This window comes from Cololabis saira, chromosome 12 (assembly GCF_033807715.1).
Source record: "Cololabis saira isolate AMF1-May2022 chromosome 12, fColSai1.1, whole genome shotgun sequence".
In the NCBI taxonomy this organism is placed as follows: Eukaryota; Metazoa; Chordata; class Actinopteri; order Beloniformes; family Belonidae; genus Cololabis; species Cololabis saira.
This window is the reverse complement of record NC_084598.1, coordinates 14060558-14079888: the sequence shown is the minus strand read 5'-3', so window position 1 is coordinate 14079888 and position 19331 is coordinate 14060558. Positions and strand designations below refer to the sequence as shown.

At 44.5% G+C, this 19331-nt stretch overlaps 1 protein-coding gene and 1 long non-coding RNA gene across 2 annotated transcripts in view; both read left to right on the top strand.

The window, feature by feature from the left end:
* LOC133456920 (IQ motif and SEC7 domain-containing protein 2-like) overlaps positions 1–19331 on the top strand; it is a 190784-nt gene that overhangs the window by 140227 nt on the left and 31226 nt on the right. Inside the window, exon 2 of the mRNA XM_061735632.1 lies at positions 17276–17444. Coding sequence (XP_061591616.1) covers positions 17276–17444 — 169 coding nt within the window. The remainder of the gene's footprint in view (positions 1–17275; positions 17445–19331) is intronic.
* Positions 2169–3098, top strand: LOC133456923 (uncharacterized). The gene is made up of 2 exons (XR_009783829.1): positions 2169–2565; positions 2703–3098. It is a non-coding gene; the product is annotated as an uncharacterized LOC133456923 (long non-coding RNA).

Below are 19331 nucleotides of genomic sequence, written 5' to 3'. Positions count from 1 at the left end.
ATTTTCCAGCACAATCTTTGTGCAGCCAGCCCATGCACATTTGGCACTGCACCCATTCCAGAGATTCAGCATCTGGGTATAACAGTCAATTTCTTAAAAAAAGATTTAAGTTTGAAGTTGACCTGTGTACTTTCTGTAATGCAGCAGATGAAACATTAGATCATATGTTTTTCTTATGTCCTGTGTCCGGAAACTTCTGGAAAGAATTGAGAAGTTGGTTATTACTTAAAATGGATGACATACCAGTTTTTGATATTTCTCATATTTTTTTATATGTAGACAATTTGAAGGCTGTTATATCTGATATGATTAATATAATTATCCTCATGGGTAAATATCATATTCACTGCTGTAAATGGAGAAATGGTAAACCCTCCTTTGATTGGTTTTTAAATGATTTTAAAATGTTCTTTTTGTCCCTCAAAAAAATTGATTCCAGCAAATTGGCTAAAAAGATTTGTGACGACATATCTTGTTTTTTGCTTTTGTGATTCATGCCTCAGACCTTGCTCCTATTTTGTTATGGTTTTTGTTTTGCCTGATTTTGAAAATATATGCAAATGGTTTTACTAGTATTTTAAAATAACAACCCCTTTTTGTTTTGTTTTGTTTGTTTTGTTTTGATGCATTTCTACATATATATATATATATATATATTTCTACATATATATATATATATATATATATATATATATATATATATATATATATATATATATATATATATATATATATATATTTTGTACATGGCTTATACTTGATGACAACATTCCACTTCATGTTTAAAATGTATTAATGTCCTTACGAGAAAATGTTATGATACTGTGTTATTGTATGTTCAATTAAAAAAAAAAAAAAAAAAAAAAAAAAAAAAAAAGACCAACTTCCGGTCTGGTTCGGCGCGACGAATAATAATATACACGAAGAAGACCAACTTCCGGTCTGGAATTCCGGTATGGATGGAAAAAATGGCCGCGCCCTTGTCGGCCATCTTGCCTGCAGCCAGGTCCCTCTCGACCTGAATGACAAGCAATGATGATCTATCGTTTAGAATCAGGTGTTGAAGCAAGGAAACATCTAAGACATCTGGAGTTCCACACTTGTGACTTCGACTCTTTTGAAAACTTAAGTAAGCAATTAGGGCAACAGACCTGGTTGATGGGGTTTTTTTGTACAAGCCAACGCTGAGCTGCAGGTTAAACCACAGGTTTAACTTTGTTTCTTCACATACCAGGTTAAACTGTAAACCTAAGCTAGCTCACTCTCTGTTTGGTGAGGTTTAGAAAAGGATTTGTTAGGCTTAAAAGACTCAGCTTGCCGTGTCTTGAGATGCAACAGAGGCTGAATGCTGAAGGCTTCCCTCTTCATTGTTATGTGACTCTAGGCCCCCGATGGGGAAATGGATTTTCTGAGGTTGCAGGAATCACTGGAGAGCTGAAACCTGCTCTTCAAATGCACCGTTACGCCACGTTTCCTGTGCTAAGTGCACATCCTAGTGGGAGTCCTTTCACCACATGCTGATGAGGGTTCTCTTAATGAAAAGGAGTTTGATTTTATCTGCTCTGTAAACAGATACGCGTATTTGAGGACGTTGCTTTTCATCAACCCGGCAGGCTGTGGTGGTTTATTCGCTGTGTTTGTGTTTGGAGCAGCCCTGTTTTCCTCTGCAACTATAAAATGTTAATGTTTTGTTTGCTGCTAGTCAAACTGCTGGGGGAAAAGAAAACAGCCTATTAGACAGAAATTAAAATTTGAGGATGCTGAAGCTTAGTGTACCTTCCTAAGCCTGAAGTTCGTTAGCAAAATATTGGCAATGCAAGATCTCAAGAGTCATTTCAAGTCATTGGTATAAGGATTGCACTTTCCTCTAGTGGCTGCATTCCTCTGAAACAGCAACAACAACGTCAGTCCACCCTTTCTTCAGAGATGGGAAGTAACGAAGTACAAGTAACGAAGTACTGTAACGAAGTACACATTTTTAGTATCTGTACTTTACTGAGTATTTATTTTTCGGAGTACTTTTTACTTGTATCCGTTACATTTTTAACACAAGTATCTGTACTTTTACTTCTTACATTTGCAAAACAAGCTGGTCGTTACTCGTTACTTTTGTGTTAATGCACGACAACGATTAAATCATTAAAATATTTAGACCGGAATAAAAACATCTGTAGCCTAGCCTTTCTATGCTCCGCCAATCGTATGAAACATTACACAGGGTTCCCTACATCCCGGCTTGTGATTGGCTCTCTGTCCGTGTTCCTTCTTTTCATTGGCTATAAACCCGGACACTACCACCTCGCACACGGCACAACAACAAAGGCAACAGTTGTTCGCGTTGTAGTTTTCTATTGTCGCTACTCGCTAATTCGCTTTACAAACTTTAATAACTTGAACGAGAGATCCATTGATGTTAGCGAGAGCTATGGAACCGAACCAGGCAGCAGCATGTCCGACACGGAGGAGCAGGAGATTAGTGTTAGTGACGCCGACACGCCGGTAAACGCTGAAGACTCCAGCTCCCTGCCGGAGGACGACTCTGAGCCCGAGCCTGAACGGGACGAGGTATTTCAATCTTCCATACACAGTACTGCTTCCTACCTGCATGTATTTCATTGTTATATGAGTTATACCAGCGAATCTGCACTGTCATGAAACTGTAGTTGATCCTTTGCAATTTCTTCTAATAAAAAAATATTCAGGTCGAGGAGGACGACCAACCAGCCACTGCAGCTAGTGCCCAGAACGACCATCCATGGCCCTACTTGCAGCACTACCTGCAGAGAACACTACCTTCTCTCACCTTTGTTTCAGACAGAAAGTGTACAGTTACTTTCCTGTGCTGTTTTTTTTTTTGTTCCCCTTTCCATCTCTCCCCTATATTTGAAAGGAATGTTTTTGGTACTAAACATTTGCAGTAAGTAGACTATAAGCTACATCTTGTATGATGCTACATTCCTGTAGGCTACTTGCTCTGTTGTGGTTTTGTTCTCGGTTCCACTTATTTTGTTGTCTCTCCCTGAGTGAACCAAAGCAAATTTCAATCAACTGTTGTTGAGAAACTATGTTGAAATGGCAATAAATTCTTGAATATTGAATCTTGTTTTGCTTTTGTTTTAACAGGTCTACTTTTCCTAAACATCGATGTTTTAATTTTGCACAGAATGCATTATAGGCTACGGACCCCCATTTAATGGCATTTCTATCTCACTTTATATCGTGAGATCAATGTTAATTTAACTCTCAGACGTGTACAAATTACACTCTTGAGTTACATGTGCTTTCTACTGACTGCAGTTTGTGCTTTGTTTTCTTTTTGGTGTGGAGTCAAGTTTAAATGGTATAAGTGTTTAATCTAAATTGAGACTGATCAGGTCTTAACGGATGTTTGTTATGAGGTAAAATACTTTGTACTTTTACTTTAAAAGTACATTTCACAGCCTGTACTTTTTACTTTTTACTTGAGTAATTATTTCAATGAGTACTTTTATTTTTACCAAAGTCGTTTTTTTTCACAAGTACTTGTACTTTTACTGAGTACAGAATGTTAGTACTTTTCCCATCTCTGCCTTTCTTTTTATTTAAGCTTTTGACTTTATTCATCCTGTGTCAGAATCAGAATCATGTTTATTTGGCCAAGTCAGGTCAAACAAGACATGGAATTTGACTCGGTTATTTTCGCTCACTGTACAGTAAATAGGCAAATGACAGCTCTTATTAACATATATACATATATATATACATATATATATATATATATACATATATACAATTTAAAAAAAAGTGAAAGGTGCAGCAGTACGAGGTAGACATGGTTATTGATACAGCCGATACCCTGCAGAGCACTGCAGAAGGGACTTTCAGCTTTCCTCCACTCTGTATCTCTGTCTGGACGGTCCGTGCAGAAGCTGTCGTCCAGGGAAACTGCACTGTCATGGCCCTGATGCCCCAGGATCATATGGGGATGCTCCAAAGAGCTTTTCATGATGTTGGGGATGCCTGTCCTGATAAATGTTTGAATGATTTTAGAGGTTCAGTGACCAACTGAAATTCTGGTACGTCTCGGTCCACTCATGTGCAGGTTTCACCTCCTGAGAAATCGTTTAGAGATGACTCTTTCCTTCATAGACGCCACCAGACCTTCTTCTGACAGGTCATTCCTGATGGGAATCTTACAATATCTAATCAATACTCTCCGTCTCCGACCTGCACCAACAGAACTTAAAGAACAGAGCACATGACGTGGAACGGTCTGGGGAAGCCTGTGAGATGGTTCCACACTGCCAGTTTGGTGCCGGGTCAGTTATAGTTTTGGGAGTGATATCCCGGGAGAGACGCCCTGAGCTGTTATCAGGTTGAAATCCTGCTGGTGCACGGGAACGCCAGGACTCATGTGGCAAGAGCATGCAGGCGGTTACTGGAGGATGATTGATACCAGTGATTGGTCCCTACGCTTGTCTGACCTAAATCCAGCAGAAAACCTCTGGGACGCGTGTACACCTCCAACTGTCCAGCAGCTCAGTGATGTCCTGGTCCAGATATGGGAGGAGACACCCGAAGACATCCTCCATCCTCTCGTTAAGAAACACGAACACCAATGGACTGTACAAACCACATTTAGAGTTGCTGTAATGAAATTCAGCAAAATGGACGAACCTGTGGCATCATGATTGAACTTTGACTTTTGGGCCGTGTTTGAATTCAGCTCCTCTGTACATTGATCATTTTCATTTCTATCAAATTATGTGGCATCCTTTCATTACTCACACATGAGCCAGTATAGATGTCTGGCCTGGTTTGGGTTAGATGTGATTTCTTCAAGCGTTGTGTGTTCTTTATTCACCTTCAGCGTCCTGCGATCTTTTCACCTGCAACATCTTAAACTAACCCTATCTTCCTGCGGGCCACCGCAGCTCATTTCAGTTAAACAAGCCTCACCTGTGGAGCCTGTCCAATCATTACTCATCTACAAGGTTCCTAAAAGGTCAAATGGCCCAAACGTTTCAAAGTGGCAGCAGCGATGAGAACTCGATGAACTGAAATGTTAACGCGAGGCGTTTGATATTGTAACATTTCTATCCAGGCTGTACATCGCCTCCACACGGTTTCTGTTTACGGTGTTCTGTAGGCAGACCACGTCACATGTGGGGGGTTGACGGAGAAAGCTCTGAAATATGGTTGATTGTTGGACTTGATGACCAAACAGCCAGCAGACATCAATCACCATGACGAGGTGGGGAAGTGGCGACAGCCTGACAGATGGACCGTTAAAGGCCAGCTGAGGGAAAGAGACCTGGATTAGGTGTCGTAAGATCTGACTGGCTGTTCCCGGGAGAGTTTAGTTCCTGCTAATTCTGTGAAAACAAAAAAAGGTTCGGACCAGAAATTTCAAGTAAAATACCACATGGATTCTTTTGTTTATTTATTTTTTTCATATTCATTTGCAGAGGTGATAAATCTATCTTGTTTTTGCTCAGGGCGTATTTATGCTGAATGGATTTTACCGAGATTATCAACAACGTACTGTCTATTGGCCTTAAGGTTTTTTTCTCCATGTTTTGATGCTGACAATTAGCCTTGTGATATATAAACGTATATAAGCGTATTATCCACTGACAGTAAATAATCAAAAGGATTATTTATATTTCAGCACATGCTTCTATTAAAGTAAATAAATAAAAGACAGCAACAACAAGAATGTATATGAATTAGCATCTAAACTGGCAGCGAAATTCCATCTAATAGATCAAATATATTATTGACATTCATATTTTGGAAAATGATCAATTATTTGCTTCAGTTTTTTTGCTTTTGCAAGATTATTATTGCACAAGATGATATTGAGATATTGATAAATGTTTGATGGATGTTGTGCAGCCTTAACGTTTAGCATGAATTAGCATAAATCACACATCTTCCGCTGGAAGGAAAACAGTTGAAAATTAGCCATATTTTGCTTCTTTAGCATTAGGTTTATGGTAGAAAGGAGTTGATCCGAGTAGATGTCGGGGTCCAGACTGCTTTAACACAAACCAGCTAGCGCCACTAGCCCAAGGCGCTCGCTACACCCACAGCTGGAGCCTTAGACAGAGCTGTAGCAGGTCCGGGGCTTTGGGAGATGCTGAGAGGCCGTGATGTCCTGAACTGAAAAAAAGGTGATTTATTATATGAACGAACACTTATTCTATAAATGAACTTTGTGTACAGTACAAAGCACTGTCCAAAGCAAGTCACAGCCCGATGAATGGATCAGGGAGTTCACTGTCTCATCCAGGGACACTTCAGCACTGCAGGACTGCCGGAGAGAGTGTCTCTCGGATCCCCATTTGTGCCTCCAGTCTGGCTACTGCTCACTGATTACTGGGTAGAGTGTCGATCTTTATGAATAAACGCTTCAGAGACACTAAAACAAACATTAGCAAAGGTCTACGAGGTCTCACAGCAGCGTTGCCACGGCAGCGCCAAGATTCCCATCTTCCTCAGCCATGGTGCTGCAGGTCTACTGGTGTGTTTTCAGACTTTTGGAGTTGTTTCAATTCAATTCATTGGGATCGTTGTCACCTTGAATGACAGGTGATCAGTTGATGGACTGTAACATGTGTTCTGTTGTTCATCTCGAGTTGTATTGGCCTGATTTTAACACCTTGAGAACCGCAGTGACTATTTTTTGTCTTCTTTGGTAAAAACAAAAACATTGAAGAAGCCGGTACTATTTTTTCAGCCGTTACAGACTGAAGATGACGAGTAGCTGTGGTCTGCCGTCTTTTCACTGCCCGCATACACTGGCTGATTCATGCGGCGACTGTCACCTCTCACCCTTTTCACCCAATCACATCGCTGGCACATCTGATCTAACCAATAAGAGCTGTCTGTCTGCTCTCATTAGTGCCACCACTCGACCCTGCGGGCACGGAGAAGATGAGATCAGTGACGTTGCCAGTCGAATTCCTGGTCTCTGCTCCATTCATGTCAGCCATATTCATGTTTAGACATGAGTGTTATGCTGCAACACTCTGCTGCCCAGCTAGGGGAAGGGGGACCTGATGGGGGTGGGGAGGGTCAAGAGCTGATGAGGTGGAGGTAGGCAAGGTGATTAAAGAGGGCTATCAGATTCAAGCCGGTACGGAAAATGCACAGATGGGTCCGAGAGTTGGCGTCCAGAGGCGGGTGGAAATGAAAAAGACAGAATTCAGTATGCTCAGGGTTCGTTCTGGAGCCAGAATCTGTCCCCGCCTTTAAAATCACAGCTTTGTTTCTGCGTGAAGTGCTTATACTGGAAACAGACTGTGAGAGAGCAGCAGAGGAACCCCGAGATGGTGAATAAATGAAACCAGCGGGAGAAGAGACACTGTTGGGTCGACCCGGCTCCCTCGGTGGAGACACGCTGGACATCTGACGGCAGATGTTTGTGTCTTTTACGTCACTATTAACAAAATACAATAATAATGGTAATGAGAAGGCCGTCTGCGGGGAGAATGAGGCGAACACAAGATGAACAAGGGGGAAGTGGGCTCACACGATCGATGCCGCAGGGTTTCGTGCCATTTGGCGCCACACACACACTCGGAGACGCACACACACTAACTCATCAATAAAGAAGCAACAACATTTACACACACTCTCTCTGCTGAAGCTACGCCTCACTAACACATTTCCCAGAGTCCCCGTTGTGTGCTAATGTAGAGCGCTGCGAGCCTACGGGGCAGAGGAGCAGCGAGGTTACCGGTTCCAATCCCTGGGACAATATGGCCTCAGAAAAGACCTCCATCCATGGCGAGTCAAACGTGTGATGACGCTGCAGACAGCGTCAAGGATGAACGTCACCCTCCACTGTTAGTCTCTGGAAGACAAGAGCATTTTATGTCGTTCTTTGTCTGGGCAGAGCGGACCTTTAAATCGATAATGTATCCCCAAATTCCCGTCAACAGAACGTCCCTTCCCCCCGAAAACCTGGTTAAGCGAATAAGGAAGATTGATGGAGGGAAAAGCTGAGTCACTGTTTTGTGAAATAATGGTTGACTGGAGCTTTGCTGCCGTTTCCACTTCGGTTGAATCCGTCCAAAGGACACCTTTCCAGAGGTTTTGTGGATTGTTTAACTTTTAGCATGCTAACGGAGGCATGTAGAGTTTGGTCTGACCTTTGGTGACCTTGGATGGACTTGCTGGGATGTTCGCTTTTGGAAAGATAAGCAACTGTCTCGAAGGTTTTCCACTCGTGAATAATCTTGGAACTTATGAAATTATGCCATATAACCCCTCCCTCCCTTCCCTTTTTTTTACTTTCACTGCTTCTGTACTTTAACTTCGTTTTTGTTCATGTTGTTGCACATTTGAAGTTGTATTTGTTGAAGTTGTCAGATGCACCCAGAGGGCAAAGGTCAAACCAGTGCACGTGTAGAGCGTTGAACGAGCACAGCTGTCCTCACGTTTCCGCTCATGGAGGCGTTGCGCTTCCTCACCAGGGCTGTTTTTCTCACTTGGACGTTCTGCGCTCGTGCACGCGTCTTGTCTGCAAGTGTGTGGCTTTTGAGACTAATTAAACAGCATAGATTTATGCGCCTGCGACATAAGCGTGGAGTGGGCAGGTGTTGTCCTGATGTGTGCATGTAATCACTGAGCTCAACGGTTAATCATGGCACATTATTAATTACAAATGACTAACACACACCGGCCTGCCCCCTGAGTGAATTTGACGGAGGTACAGGTGTGTGTGGGCGCGCGTACGTGCGTGCACGAGCTCCCATGCGGCTCCCTGTTCTGAGGTATATAGATCAGACTCAGTCTGCATCATAAACCGCAGCAGTCTGCCGTGTCATCGCTGGAGGCTACGGAGGCTACGGAGGCTCCCTTCGCCCGGGACACGCCCGGGACACGCTGACATCTAAACCTATCAGACGTGGTATTTGGTCGGTGTAAGATTGGACCGGTGGGGCTTGCGCTCCTTTCTGATTGGTTGTTGCCGTCTCAGACGCCAGGTTACCTTGTTAATCAGCTGCAACCTTGGTTTTCTTCTCAGCATATAGTACAACCCTGGAGCTGGGCGTCTTTTTTGTTTATACATATTTTGGCATTTCAGGCATAAAACAGTTACCGCCTGCTACTGTTACTATCCTTTCCTTTAAAATACCAGGTGATGAAACATCGCCATGCACCCCACGGGGGCCAAGTCTGCAGTTCTGGACCAGTATTCCCTCCTCACCCCCCGACACTCCTCTGTTATGTGGCTGAGTGTTGATCCTGATGCTGCTTCTGTACCGACCCATCAGAACAATCACACCATCCTTTCACCCGGACTTACCTGCGCTAGACAGCTGCTTAACAACAAACATGTTTACCAACAGGTTAACTTATGGTCAGGAGGACATGAAACATCTCGGGTTTATACTTTCTCCAACAAATAAAAGTGTTTCCGTCTGGTTTTTCTTATCATTCAAAAATCTTTCCCGACTTCAGATGTGAATGAAACGGTACACGAGTTGTTTTGGACCACAGCAGGACGGTGATGGAGCCAGGTTGCTGAGTCATCTGGTCACCCTCCTCCTCCTCACCTGTCACACTTCCTGCCTGTCCAGTCTGGAGTCACTTCCTGTTTGTGTCCGTTTCATCCAGGTTTCTTCCTCCGAGAGACTCTTGCTGCAGATAAGATGAATATTTGTAGCTTCAGTGTCGGTTAATTCTTACAGTTAAAAATATATACTATTACCCTTGCTTATGTAATAATTTGATTATTATCTGCAATCAAATGTATTCTATTATTGTGTATTATGTATAATGTGTTATACGTGACGGCAGCTGAGCAGCTGTCTCATCAGCAGTAACTACGTGTTACAGCTGCTGTTTCTGCAGGAAACTCAACAACGACGTCGTTAATAGCTGATGGTTCTGACGTGGCGATGGCCCGGAGAGATTTCTGTGTGCGTGACGGAGTTCAGCCAGATCGCTAATGGGTTTCTGCAGATTCTCCCCTGCATCCCCCCGTCTTAAACGTGCGATTAAAAACAACAGCATGCTGGGAAGTGTCATTTAAAATGGGAGTTTGTATTTAAATGTAGTTTTGCAATTCGCTTGTTTGAAAAAGCCACAAAAAAATTTAAATAAAATACGCTGTAAAATCAAAGGGGTCAGCTTTTACCTGTTGGCATCCTGGATTCAGACGTGTGTTTTATGCTGCTGTATATGGGCAGAATGGAGGATTTTTTTGTGATCAAATGTTTTTATTGAACAAAAATACAAGTTATAACCAAAACATGACTCATTAATGGACAAAAAAGACAGTACAAAATTGACTGTATTAACTAAATCATAGGAAAATAAAAATAGTGACCACGATAATGTCTGAACAAAACATAACAAAAACAAACAAATACAGCCTTGTCGGGGTGATCTAGAGACAGGGAACAGCGGAGAGGAGAGTACGCCATACATCTATTAGGCCAAGGGTCTTGGCCCATGACTGTAAAGCTGCAGTTGCTAGCTATTGATCTTTAGAGGCGCTTAAGCTAGATCTATCGTCTGTATGCCACACCACATTCATATCTCTCCCCACGATGAGAGAGTATTCAGGAAGTTCTAACATTTTCTGTGTAAGCGTGTCATAGAACGTCTTATGAAATTGGTTTGGAGCATAAGCAGAGATCACAGCTACCAACTTTCTCCCAAACAGTTCCACCTTGGCCACTGCTATCCGCCCCGTGGTGTCTGCCCATACATCCAGCACCTTCATTTTGAGGTTATGTTTACAAACGTTAGCCACTCCTTTACTTTTTGATTCAGCCGAAGGGGAAGGAATTGTGTGGTAAACTATGTTGGCCATGCGACCAAAGTTTCTGCTGAACAGATTTGTCTACTGTAATAGAGCCAGGTAAATTTTTCACCGATGCAAAAGAGTAAGGATGCTCGTCCTCTTGTGTATTTAACCCATCGCAATTCCAAACCAACACAGATAAATCACCCATTACTGCGTGCTGAACTCAGAGTAATTGACCTGATGTTAAAATACAGTGCCAGCAGTTATGGCGAACTGATCCACTGGTGTGAGTGTGACAGATATGAGTAGAACAATGTGTGTACCTCTCCCTTAATTAGCAGTTTCAAGTTCAACTCCTGTTTCCCAAAGTGTGTAAATAGCAAAAACACCAACCTACAGCCCAATACCCGATATGGTACCCGATATACAATAACACAATACGTAAAACCCCAAGAACAGTGAGGCTCAAAATAACTAAACCAAAAAATAATAAAAGCCTCATATGTTGATCCGTAATCTAGGATGGATATGGGGCCACAAAGGATCAACCTCAACCCCAGCAATTATTAAACAGAACCGTTAAGATCAGGCAAGAGGGAGCTGCCTCCAGCAGAGATAACTAAGTCTTACTATGTGCTTAAAAAAAGGCATTATTGCACAATAAGATATAGAATAAGATGAACTGTGTCCATAGTAAACATAAAGTTAGAAATGACCAGGTGCAACGGCTAGTCTGGCCGAGCAGCAACCAAACTCTGTCAAGACAAAACACAAAAATAAAGTGGCGATATGCTCAGTACTGTTCTTAAAGAAGGAAAATGAGTGCCTGGCTGCTTAAGGATAAACAAATAAAAATAATTATGGACCAAAATGTTTGTAAATTGACTGCTAATGCAGGTCAGGCTAGAAAAAGTCCCATTTCGCTAATCACAAAGGGAGAATAAACGAAAACAAACAAACAAAAAGAAAAAACTGTTGCACACTCTGAATGAACAAACTCGTACTGTAGCGGGAGCTCTGAGTGATGATCAGCACTTTAATCCAGGCACCGTGTCGAATGATTCAGTTCCAACTTGACATGATTAGCCAGCAGCTTCGTCCGCTTATCCGGGCTCCGAGTCCTCATTCCAAGCCGCAGGAGGGACCCGCAATGCCGCGAGGGAGGCTATGGAGGGAGGCTATGGAATTCTCAGCCTCATCCGCGGACTGTAGGCCTCCGTTTTGCCACTTTGACCTTCAGTGTGGCCGGGAAGAGCAGGAAGAACTCCACTCCTTTAGCTCGGGCCGTGTTCATGGTTTGGGTGAAAGCTTGTTGGCGTTTGACAGTGTGGCTGCTGTAGTCAGGTGAAAAACGAACCTACCGTCCATTCATCATGAGCGGGGATTTGTTTGCGGCGCGAAGGATGAGCTGGCGTGTTGTGTGCTGTAGTCCAGTGGTTCTCAACCTTTTTTCCTTGTAGCCCCCCCTACTTGTGTCTAAGACCAGCCGGGCCCCCCGACCCGTACGTACTAGCAGCAAAAGAGTAAAGTTATTCGTTACAAACCTTTAATTGAAAAAAAATTACATTAATTATGTTTTTTTGATACATTTCTCTTTGGTTTACCCTGTACTTTGTTTTTCTCACCTTCCTTTTGTGTCACCAATGTATAAAATACGCACAAAAAATAATTGCAAGGACATAAAAATATTTCTGAAAAATGTCTCTTTTAATATGAGAGCAACATTTTTTTACATTTTTCCTTTAACAACCTGTCGGAGTAGTAGTATGATTAAATGTTGAATAATGATATAATAATACGTTTTTATCCTGATAAATAACTATTTTAAAATGACCAAAATATATTTCTAAGTGGGTTTATACAGACTTGGATTACTGTATTCCATTAGGTGGGTTATTATGATTTTTTATTTTTTTAACATGTGTAAATATCATTTTTACAACTACATATCCTCAAAGCAGACAAAGGTTCGCGCCCCCCCCAGAGATCTCTGGAGCCCCCCCAGGGGGGGCCCGGACCCCAGGTTGGGAGACACTGCTGTAGTGAGTTAAAGATCAGGGTCCGGGGGCCGGAATTCTTTCTGTTGCTGCGCTGCACACACGGTGAGCACGCATGACTTCGTCCTTTAGATTGCTCAGGGTGGGGAACCACTTCTGCAGCGTTTTTATGAGAAACTGGACCGCGTTGGACCCTTCGACCCCTTCTGTTAGCCCGATGACGCGGACGTTGCAGCGCCTGCTCCAGTCCTCCATGTCCGCTAGCTTCAGTTACATCGTCTCCAACATGGTCTCGTGGCTAGCTAGCTTCCCACAGTTACTTTCAACATCCGACCGGACTTTGTCCAGTTCCACATTTACGAAGCCGATACTCTCAGAAAGAGAAAATAAATCAGCTTGAATGGCTCCTAATTTTGCCTCCGAGTCTTTTCCTATCTGCTGAAGTTTGTTGAAGCGCGTCTCCAGGTAGCCATGTTGCTTTTCAAGTACAGCTTCCGCTATGGCCTCCATGTTGGACATCGTTCTCGTCTTTACAGCGAGGCCTTGTTCAAATTTCTTGCTCGAGTATGTCATGGCGTATTTCCAGCGGTGCATTCAAATGAGAAAAGTAATAGTTGTCAAAAACGGTGAAAATCAATAAAAATAGCGGATCTGGGTTGAGCGGATTCGATCTAAGCCGCCATCTTGTCCAGCTGATCACGTGGCTCTCGGCAGAATGGAGGATTATGGGTATTCAGCCAGATTAGTTCCACCGAGAGATGGAGAGATGGTTATGAACACTTGTTGGTGAGAAACCCCTCAGGCCAACGCTGAAGCGGGGGGCTGCTTGTTACAAACTGCAGCGTCCCGACCGCAGCCCCAGGCAGCGGCTGCGTTTTCATTTATGGGACATTTAATTGAACTAAAGGAGTTAAATTTGACTCTTTTTAATGTAAAACGGTCCCCTTGATGGTCCTTCCGCATGGGGGTTGTTAGCAGAGCAGCTGCATGCGTGCTGCAGTGAAGCAGTTTATCTCATTTCTTGAATATTTATGATTTGTGTGGCCATAAGGTCCATAAGTCTAAGAGACGGCACGACACAACATCTCATGCACAAACACACACAAACACACGCAGAGATGTTAATTACGTTCACACGAATGAGTTTGGAGCAGCTACGAGGAAGTTTCACGGACAGAAGTTTGAGAAGTTGGTTCTGGCAGCGACGTGATGCTGAAGTGAAGGTCACCTGAAGTTTGCTGCGTGACCTCAGTGTGCAGCGGTCTGCCAGAGGAAGCTGCAGCGGGGCGCTCGGTGCACGGCCGGGGCATAAATCAAACATACCTCACCTCGGCTCAACCCTGCAGCTGGCTCAGATTCAGCTGAGAGAGGAGAGGAGGGGGTGCATTACAACCAAGAGCAGCTGCGGCAGCGGTAGGACTAGGAAGTAGACAGTGAAGAGGAAGACGGGAGGAAAAGTGAGGAAAGCAAAAGAAGGGAGGGAGCAGAAAGGAAGGTTGACGAGGACGAGGACAAGAGGAGCTGGACGACGAGGACAGCTGGTAATTACGGAGAGTGTCCTTCCTCTCAGTTTGCGGCGTCGCCGGGATTTACGAGTGCACGCTCTTCTCTGCTGCATGGGGGGGACGGGTAACTCACGATGAGAGGTCATCCATTCAAAAACATCAGTCTGGGGACCAAAACGCCGTCTCTGCAGTCTGGACTTTGACTGACATGGATGGAGGATCTGGGGGACAGAAAACGCGTTGGACTGCAGACGAGGACGCTGTTGCTTGCAGCAGGATAGTCGTCGTGGATGTGTGCGTGAGTCGCCGGTGTTGTCATCCTCCTGACTCCCCTAACCCCACCCCCGGCCCTCTCACCAAATATGAGCTGCGTCTCTTTAAGACATCTTCTTCTCGGTCAGAGGGGACGAACGCCGGCTGCACATCTGGGAAACTTTCCACGAGAAGTTAAGCTGCATGGGGAATGTTGACAATACTGCTGCTCATTGCATTTGTCTGTAAAATAAGATTAAAAATAAGCTTTTAAGAGTTTCTCTCTTAATTTCAATCTTTCGTTCCCATGAAGCTGGAAACATGACCTGTTCATCACGACTGCTGTCTCCATGTCTCTGAATCCCAGCGTGAAAGGACTTTCTAACGCTGATGACAGGTCCAAAAACTCACCTGAGGCCAGAACCTCCTCTGCTCCGTTATGGCTCGTCTTTATGACATCACCGTGTTACATCATCCCCAGAACCAGAACTAGGAAGGTTCCACCGTCTTTTCTCCTTTTTTTTCTTTCACCTGCGAGCAAACAAACACACATTACGTTTGTGTCCCTCGGCAGGAGAAGCAGCGCTCCTTAACTGAGCCGTGAAACCAGTCTTAGTTGTGATTGATGTGAGCGTTGATGGGCTCCGGTTGATGTCCGAACATGAAATGGACCTGAAATTTTCAGAATGTTCGGCCTAAAATGACCAGTCGAGTCATTAAATACTCCATTTTTGTAGGTCTCCCTGCGAAGAATGCTGAGGATTTTATTCATTTAGGTGAAGCATGTAAGAGGTGGCAGCAAAGAAACCTGCGCCACGTGATGGAAAAAGTTGAAAACTACTGAACCAGGACGGGTCAATGAAAGTCTGGCCTGCAGAGACCTGCAGAGGCCTGTAGAGACCTAAAGAGGCCTGCAGAGACCTAAATAGACCTAAAGAGGCCTGCAGAGACCTGCAGAGGCCTGTAGAGACCTACAGAGGCCTGTAGAGGCCTGCAGAGACCTGCAGAGACCTACAGAGGCCTGTAGAAGCCTGGAGAGACCTGCAGAGACCTGTAGAAGCCTGCAGAGGCCTGTAGAGACCTACAGAGGCCTGGAGAGACCTACAGAGGCCTGCAGAGGCATGTAGAGAACTACAGAGGCCTGCAGAGACCTGCAGAGACCTACAGAGCCCTGTAGAGGCATGTAGAGACCTGCAGAGACCTGTAGAGGCTTACAGAGGCCTGCAGAGGCATGTAGAGGCCTGCAGAGACCTGCAGAGACCTACAGAGGCCTGCAGAGGCCTGCAGAGACCTGCAGAGGCCTACAGAGGCCTGTAGAGGCCTACAGAGGCCTGTAGAGGCCTGCAGAGACCTGCAGAGGCCTACAGAGGCCTGTAGAGGCCTGCAGAGACCTGCAGAGGCCTACAGAGGCCTGCAGAGGCCTGCAGAGAACTAGAAAGGCCTGCAGAGACCTGCAGAGAACTACAGAGGCCTGCAGAGGCCTGTAGAGATAAAGAAAAGTTTGTAAAACTTGAGGGTTTTCTGGTAAACTGAAAGCTGTTCAGTTACATCGTTGAATCCCCAACCGCTGGAGAAACTAGGGACACAATCAAAACTTGATTGACTCTCCTCCAACGGCCCAGAGGAGAGCTTCACGTTCACACCAACGTTTCACCTGCGAGGTCGAGAACTTTGATCGGTCCTCCAGCGATGGCTGAGCACCCGGACACACACGTCGTCTCCCACACACTCATGCTGCGCCTCTCACATACACAACACGCTGCACACCCACACACCAATCGCACACTGACACACACTGCTGTTGCTATGAGTCACCCCCATGTGACCGTGTGTGTGTGTGTTGTTGGCAGGGCCCATGCTCGCCCCCCTGCCAGATTCGCGGGTGTTTTAGATTAACACTGAGAACCTCTTTGATGATGAAACTCGCATGATGAAGCTCACTCTCCTCCTCCCTTCTCTCCCAGCTGCTCCTCGCTTCATCAATACGTCACCTGATCATCTATCAACACTTTCTCTGTCGGCCGATTTGTTGACAGTGTCTGGCGTGAGCCTTAACTAGTCCAATTACCATATTGGCCTGAATATAAGACTGTGTTTTTTGCATTGAAATAAGACGGAAAAAGTGGGGGTCGTCTTACATTCGCGGTCTAGACGTTATACCCATTCACAACGCTAGATGGCGCCAGATATCTTTAAAGTGAATGCTGAACTTAGCTCCCCAGGCCAAAGCAAACCTGTCACGAAGAAGAAAAATAAAAAATAGTATAAGAAAGAAAAGAGAAGAAAATAAGAGGACATAACAGAAAGTGGAGAAACGTAGCGACAATCTGGAGAAAAGTGGGTGGAAGTTCGGCAGGTTAACCGGCAGCTGAGGAGAAGTTATGATGCAAACTTCAAGATAATGATTTCAATGAGGCAAAATAACATTCTTTTTCTCTCGAATATATTGTTATAATCATTTGTTTCAGATGTACTGTAATTATTTTCTGTATAAAAATTGAATTTGGTGTTCAAAAAGTCTTTCTTCAAACTTGAGTCTTGAAAAAGAGGGGGTTGTCTTATAATAGGGGTCTTCTTATATTCGGGACAATACGGTAGGTGGATTCTGGTTAATCTGTCGTCATCCCGTCTGGTTTTTATGTTCAGATGGTTTGGGTTCTGGGTTCTGGGTTCTGGGTTCTGGGTTAGACCAACAGCTTGATTCATTTTCTTGGACGCCATCATGGTTGACGCTCTCTCCCTCTCTCTCTCTCTCTTTGTGTCTGTCTCTTCAGTGTGGACGGCGACTCTCGGTGTCCAGAAGCAATCACCTTTTCTGATTCTTCGTTCGGCCATCCGCCTCCCTTCCACCGCTATACCAACAGCCCCCTCTCCAGCGCCTGTGACACCTACAGTCCCGCCTCCGCCAGCGGGCCCCTGGGAGTCTCCCACGTACACACACAGGTACGGACTCACGCACAAACCTGCATTAGGACACTAACAATCAAACTATTCGGTGATAACATATGGAGCTAGAACAGTCTCATAATTCACAAATGCACAGGACAAGTTTTACAAATGCACAGACCGATTTGCAAATACACACACCGTTTCACACGTGCACAGGACAAGTTTTACAAATGCACAGACCGATTTGCAAATACACACACAGTTTCACACGTGCACAGAACAATTCACACGTGCGTAGGACAAGATACACAAATGTATTTTTGATGCACACACAAATATAACCTGATTTACACATGTTTTTTTGTCTGTGAGCTGCGCTGGATTTGTGTGTGAGTTTTGAGACTCTCCTGACGTGACAAGATCCACACGTAGGTTTTTTTTAACACGGAAGGATCTGCAACCAATCAGATTAAAGGGGCGGATACACCTGCTGTTTGAACTGCGTTAGCGCTGGTTTTGTCGGGCTGATCAACCAGAGCCGTCAGGAGACTGCACTCCAAGTCCTGCCGATGCAGCAACTGATGATGAAAAACAGCGGAGATTTTTATATATTTGCTCCGTTTGGTTTCACGAAGTATTACTGTCCCGCTGATTCATCTCAGAACCAGACAGACAGCAGAGAGCTGCTGCGCTGCCTGGCGGGGACGAGCAGCGGCCAGGTGGAGCAGCACGCGCATGTCAGGAGATTAATTTACCCAAATATCTGGAGTAACGTCGGTATCAGTCGACTGATAACCGAAGAACCTCTGTATCAGCTCAGATGTTTGATGATCGGTGGACTAAACCCCGACCAGCATCATCACGGCTGCATCTTCCCATGCATGACTCTATCTGCACCGGGAATGTGTTGATCTGCCACCGCTGTTTTGACACACGTTTGTCTCCGTGTGGTGGCGATGTCACATCATAAATGTGAGGATAACAGCTGCTTGTTTCTGACCTCCGTGTCTGGTCCCTGGTCAGCTGGTCTGACCGGGACCAGCGCCACCCACGGCCAGAGCCAGAACGAGACTGCAGCAATATTCACCCCCGTCAACAGGCTTGTTCTCCTGAAAGACACCTGTAGTTCAAATATATATATATCTCCGCTGTTTCTCATCAGCTGCTGCATCGGCAGGACTTGGAGTGCAGTCTCCTGACGGCTCTGGTTGATCAGCCCGACAAACCAGCGCTAACGCAGCTCAAACAGCAGGTGTATCCGCCCCTTTAATCTGATTGGTTGCAGATCCTTCCGTGTTAAAAAAAACCTACGTGTGGATCTTGTCACGTCAGGAGAGTCTCAAAACTCACACACAAATCCAGCGCAGCTCACAGACAAAAAAACATGTGTAAATCAGGTTATATTTGTGTGTGCATCAAAAATACATTTGTGTATCTTGTCCTACGCACGTGTGAATTGTTCTGTGCACGTGTGAAACTGTGTGTGTATTTGCAAATCGGTCTGTGCATTTGTAAAACTTGTCCTGTGCACGTGTGAAACGGTGTGTGTATTTGCAAATCGGTCCGTGCATTTGTAAAACTTGTCCTGTGCATTTGTGAATTATGAGACTGTTCTAGCTCCATAATAACAAGCCTGGAATGTGGACACATTGGCATGAACCGCATCAGCTCGGTTAATTCTGAAATCAATAATCTGTTCATCAGGCCTACGATCATTAAAGTCCTCCAGCAGTGGCACCACGTTTCACTGGGAACAATGTTGTTTTTTAACTATCGTCAGGGAAACTAGCTTTACAGGACAAACCGGAATAATCCACCACAAATCAAGCTAAAACACAAGGAGTAAACTAAAACTCTGGGTGGAAGTCACTCAGTGTGGTTGAAATGACCAAAGAAAATGTATTACCAGGTTTAATCTGATCTCCGTTTAAGTGTTCAAAA